General features: G+C 37.3%; 1 protein-coding gene across 1 annotated transcript; it reads left to right on the forward strand.

Annotated features, from left to right (window-relative positions):
• The first annotated feature begins 1589 nt into the window (after positions 1-1589).
• On the forward strand, positions 1590-2966 carry LOC126891209 (matrix metalloproteinase-16-like). The gene has a single exon (XM_050660391.1). The coding sequence runs from the start codon at positions 1590-1592 to the stop codon at positions 2964-2966; it is 1377 nt and encodes a 458-aa protein (XP_050516348.1).
• Positions 2967-6212: the final 3246 nt, after the last annotated feature.

The following is a 6212-nucleotide window of genomic DNA, read 5'->3' on the forward strand; positions in this document are numbered from 1 at the left end:
TACATGTCTATTTAAAATAATCTGTTTAAAATGTTTAAAATGTCCTATATGTGTTTGCAGTTTTCTAATTGTACCTATAGGCAAATTGCGTTTTTTTATTACTTTATTGCAAATTTTGATTTGTTTCGTTAAGCGTTTCAACCAAATTTCTTTGTCTTTAGCTGTGAATTTATCAAAAACTATCTTTCTAACGCTTTTGATGAATAACAATAAATTTTCGCTTTGTTTAACAATATCCATAATGCTTACCTCTCTCTTTCAGTATTTTCAATTAGGCGATTTTGAAGGATGCTAGGGGCTGGTAGTTGCTTCCGACGTCCACCACACCTTGAAATATTATTGAATATTTGCCGCCAGCAAACTCGCCGATGATCGGTCTATAGGTCTCTGTCACTCTTCCCGGCAAAAAAACCACTTCTTCTCCTACATCCAGAAGAACGACTTGACCATATTTTGATTTGACTAGTTTGGCCTCCTTAATTGGCACCGGAATGTTGAGGGGTAGGTCCTTAAGTTTTTTGATTGGTTTCCTCTCTGCAACCAGAGATGCTTCATTAATTTTAGTTAAATCCATCTGAAATGAGGAATATTATAACTAACAGAGCAGAAAACAATAAATTGAAAAAAATATTGAAAAGATTTGTGATAAGGGAAAACAAGAATAAAGGAATGTTACAACACCCTAGATGTGAATGATTTTGCACACGCCACTATCTATGCCTAAAATATTGGTGACGTAATCTGCATCGACAGGCAAATTATAACTACCAGAGCAGAAAAAATAAATTGTAAAAAAGAGAAAATATTGAAAAGATTTGTGATAAGGGAAAACATAAGAATTATGAAAAAGAATAATTGTCGAACATGCTGGCATCTGTAGTTACTGCAAATTCCACGGAAAACGGATTAAACAATAAAAAAAAAAAAAAAAAAAAGAATAAGTGCAAAATGCTTGCTTTGTAGACACGAGATTTTATAGTAGAAAAACAAAACAGTTTTATTCAAAATCGGACACCAAAAAAATATTTTAAAGAATTAAGAGAACACTTACCTTGCAAACTAGTCGAAAGAACACGCACAATAACAGTATGGAAATGGAAGCACACTAACAGTATGGAATAGACCAAACCGAGGCGCGCTTTCTAACTTATAGGTTCCCGTGCCCCACCCTATGACATAGTTCTAGAATGTTTGTATCTACGCGGTTTTATCAGTCTTTGACTTGGAAAAAACCTGCATTCGCCATGCACGTGATAACAAATGCATTTCAATGACAAAATGCGGGGTGATAACAAAATTGCAAAGTAGTGTTTTGAGATTACCAGCCCGCAATTTCCTATACGTATGGGCTGATAATTTTCTAACAATTCATTATTTAATGTTTTTTCAAATATTTTCTTAATTTATATAAATAACTCAATTAAAAATTTTGGGTATTAGTATAAATCAAGATGTTTGTCTGTTTACATACCTTATTGTTGCTCTCTGTAACTGTTTGTGCAGAGAATAGCACTCTAAAGTATGCTACTTCTTTTCTTAAGCGTTTCGGATATCTAAATGCATCAAGTAATGCTATTTCTAGTATAGATATGGCCTTAGTTGAATTTCAAGAAAGATACAATCTTCCGGTGACCGGAACATTAAATACTGATACTATGAATATGATGAATAAGCCTCGATGTTCTGTTGGCGACAATAACTATGCAATTCATTCGAAGTGGAATAAAACAACATTAAGTTGGTATTTTCCTCAAGCTGTTAGTAATCCAGTTTATATACATCTTGCTGAAGACGCTTTCGTTAGGTGGGAGAAAATATCTAATTTAAAGTTTAAACGAGTAATAATACCTTCTTCAAAGCCGGATATTACTATAACTGTGGTGTCAAATAATCATAATTTTCGAGCAAGTTGTCAAGGAACCTCTAAATGTCCATTGAATTTCGATGGTCCTGGAAAAGTATTAGCCCACGCATACTATCCCGGCGTAAACGATTGCATCGAAATCCATCTTGATGCCAATGAACGGTGGTATGCAGGAAATGGTGCAGCTCCTGATGGTGAAGCCAATTTTTTGGCTGTCCTACTGCATGAAATTGGTCATACCCTTGGACTAGAACATAGTAATAGCGATTCGTCTATTATGTATCCTTGGTATCAACACGATGTGACAAGTTTTGGTGATGATGATAAAAAGGCAATTAGCATGCTATATGGACAAACAGAAGCCCCCACATCGATGTCAACAGCCCCAGTTACGCAAACAACACTTTCGAAAAATAGGATCTATTTGCCGACAACACCTGCAATAAAAAACATCTGTCTACTTCAGTATCCCGATTTCATGTTTCTAGCTACATCTCCACAGTTCCCAAATTATCGCATGTACGTTGGGTCTGACAAATATTTATGGAAGTTTGATTTAAATGAGATGCGTCTTTCACAACATCCAGAATTAATTACCGATTATCTCCCTAAAGAGTTGCGGTTTACGCAAGTTTCACATGTTTTTCAGAATTCTGAGGGGCACTTAATAACTGTAAGCAATAATCGGTATTACGACGCATCTTTCCCTAATTTACAGCTTCAAAAAAGTTTTATGTTTCCTTCTATACCTACGAGAACCAAAATAAATGCCTTATTTCAAACAAACAGCGGTCAAACATATTTATTGTACAATGATAATTCATACATTGAATTTAATGAAGCTGGAGATGTCTTAAACCGCGGCCCTATAAATGATCTCTTCCCCGGAATACCAAATAAAATAACATCAGCATTCCGGTACACGGATGGGTTTATTTACTTTTTTCAAAACAATACCTATTATAAGTACAGCGAATACACACGTAAAGTTGTAGCAGCAGGAACGTTTAGTTGGGGGCTTTTTGGAATACCCTGTCCTGAAGACGGTCTATTAAAACAATTAAAAACTTTGTTAAACAAAATTGTAACTATATACGAATAAAGATTGTTCTGATAATTATTTTTATAATTTTTATAATTAATAAAAATTAATAAAAAATTGAATATAGTTTTTTTTAAATCCCAAAATCCGCGCGCTTCTTGCAAGATCCGCGGAAAATTAAGGTACCGAACGCGCATCTGGTTCGCGCTGATGCGCCACCAGACCGAACGCGCATTAAATCTTATATTCGAGTAAAAAATACTTTTAAAATTCCAAGAAATGATCAGAATGAACCTCGGCAATCGTTTTCCTCATAAGAATAACATGAACGCCTCCACCAAATACGCCGTATTGGTGCTTCTTACCATGCAAAAATTAAGGTACCGAACGCGCATCTGGTTAGCGCAACCCGCCCGACCAGCGCTGACCCAAAATTACCAGCCGCGCGCTTCGTATCTACGAGATCCGCGAAAACCTCAAGGTACCGACCGCGCATCTGCTTCGCGTTCCGCGAAAAATTAAGGTACCGATCGCACATCTGGTATCGCGCACCGATCGACCAGCGCTAGAACGCCGTCACATCGGAACGCGCCCCATCGGACGTCGTCACATCGGAAAGCGCCCTTTTGGCACTACGCCGCCATGTTTTTTTGTATTCGTTATCTCCCGCCCATTCCAACGAGCCGTCGTACGTTTAAATCGGACCAATAGCAGCAGAGATACCATGTTACTCTCTCTAACACACATACTTTCCTATATCAGCTATGACATCACATACCTCTCTCTCTAACACATTGTTTTCCCTATACCTATAGTGATGGCTGTGTTGTTCATCTACTAATATTTCCGTCAGAAGTATGTGGAAATGTAACTCGCGTCACCTTTTGAGCGCTACCACCACCACCACGAGAATGATGACCGAATTTGTCGACACTCATAATGGAAATGATATTGTCATTCCCAGTTACTCTATTATATTAGCTTCTTTTAGTTCATTGATGATGGCTACAATTTCGTTGTCGAGAGATGTGTTGCCGGCGTCTTTCGAAGCCACCAAGAGTTGAAGACGCTCCACCAATTCATTTGGGTCGTCCCAGTAAATATATTCCCTAGGTGTTTCACTGTAAATCAAACGAGAGTCATCGATAAGCCCTGATCCTTTGGAGGATGCAGCTGGCGAAGGTAGCTGTGGAGACGCTGATTGAGATGATGTTGAACGAGTTGGTAAACGACTATGTGGTGGTTGCTTTAGTGCTGATGATGTAGTAGATCGAGTATTTATCTGTGACGGATTCTGTGATACCGTTAATGTAGACTGTGACGGTTTCTTTGCTACCGTTGATGTAGATGCAGGTCTAAACAGTGGCTTAATAATATAATGATATTTGTCTCCACTTGAACCTTTAAGGCGGCCTATTGAATTCAGATGAACTTCGGTTTTCTCTAATAACGTTTTGTATAAATTTTTATCTTCTTCATTGTAGTATTCAGGATCAGGGTTATCATAGAAAATAAGGTGATATAGTCCAGGCGTCTCCTGCACCGATCCTCCTTGACTATTTTCGGCGTCATCCATAACCTCTATAGCACCGTCTTTGTTAAACTTTATTCGTCGTTTACCCCACGTCCAGCCCAACAAATCATTGTAAATAGGTCCATAGTTTTTATCGATTTTATCAGACTTCATCCAAAATTCTTTTATATACTCATGACTCATCGGAGGATATTGCTCCATATATTCGTTGAAAGCATCTTCAGAAATATTATCAGGATCAAACATTACTTGTTCGGTTTCGTTATCTTGCGATTGGTGTGTTTCTATGCTATCTTCATATTCTTCATCTTCTTCATCGTTGTTTTCAAACACAACTCCATCACTAATAAATGATACTGGTGGTGTTGGTGTACGATTTTCTGCTATATTCGTCTCTTTTTTTAGTCCTACTTCTTCCTTTTTCACATCTTCTTTTTTAACTTGTCTAAACTTGTTATGGATAGCATGATGCAACGTTTTTGATGATTGCGCAATATCCTTGAGAGGTTTCGAGATTGGTTTAAAAAGTTTATTTAGTGACTCATCTTGTTCTGTCTTGCCTAATTTTAATGCCAAATATTTTTTGCGAATTGATCTAGCCCATTCGGCAATTTTCTTCTTGCGCATGGCAATGGCGACCGCATCATAAGACATTTTGTTGACGACTAAACAATACATCAACTTACAATTTTATATATTTATCAAATCCTTTGCGGTATCGGCCATTGTTAAGGGGAAAATCTTTCATAATGACCAAAGTACCATAGCGGTCTGTCGTCCAGCATTCTAAACACATTTTTTTAAATTCATCAAACGACATGTCTGGCGATACGTGTTCATCAAATATATGCTTCAAATTTATCTCGTCCTGCTTAAATAATACAATCATGTTACAATTGTCTCTTATTAGCTGCTTCGGTAGTTTTGAATATGTTTGACATAAATAAGCGGCATCAATATCTTTATGTCTGCACATGGAATAATACTCGCGAATCTTCTGTTGACCATCACATGCAACATCGTCAAATAAAAAAATTGAGTTTGGTTGTGCTTCATCTGGACTGATAATTTCTTCATTGTCTTTGAATGGAAAGTACCCAACACCTTTGACTTGGGCTATTACATCTTTCAGTAGTTGGTATTTCGGTTGAAAGAGGGATTTCGAATAAACATAGACATTTTTGAATTTGGCGCCATTCGGATTAAATAATAATGATAGCATGACATTCGTTTTTCCGCACCCACTTGGACCGCAAATAATGGCTCTAAATGAGTTTGGTAGCAATTTACCATGTTTACTGACTGTCACTTTCTGGACAATGTCCAGATTATCAATTGGCAACGTCTGCTCTTGTTGAACGATCTTCATCGTGTGGCAAGTGTAGTACATAAGTACGGCAATATATTATAGATGTCATCACTTGCATGGCATCAGTCCAATGTTGGTCGTCGAAGGAGGAGGTCTCGTGAACTCTTTAATTAATAAACTGCCATTTGAGCTACATATTCCTGATACCTCAGGTAGCTTTACCTCCTTGGCAATGTTAGTTGTAGCCTTGCGACTGCGGGTCTTCTAACAACCTGACCAAAATTGGTAACCTTGCTCCTGTAGTAATCCTTTTACAAGTTAACAAACAACTTTTTTAACTTGCTACACTATACTGACGAAGCCCAAATAGGCCGAAACACCGGTGTATATAGTTGCACAGAAATGTATGGAATGATGACCCTTCATCATTTTATATATTTCCAACTAAATTCACATTCACTTT

Source organism: Diabrotica virgifera, chromosome 9 (genome assembly GCF_917563875.1).
Source record: "Diabrotica virgifera virgifera chromosome 9, PGI_DIABVI_V3a".
NCBI lineage: Eukaryota > Metazoa > Arthropoda > Insecta > Coleoptera > Chrysomelidae > Diabrotica > Diabrotica virgifera.

Coding starts and splice junctions, on each gene's coding strand:
- LOC126891209 (XM_050660391.1), top strand. CDS start 1,590: ATGGCCTTAGTTGAATTTCAAGAAAGATACAATCTTCCGGTGACCGGA.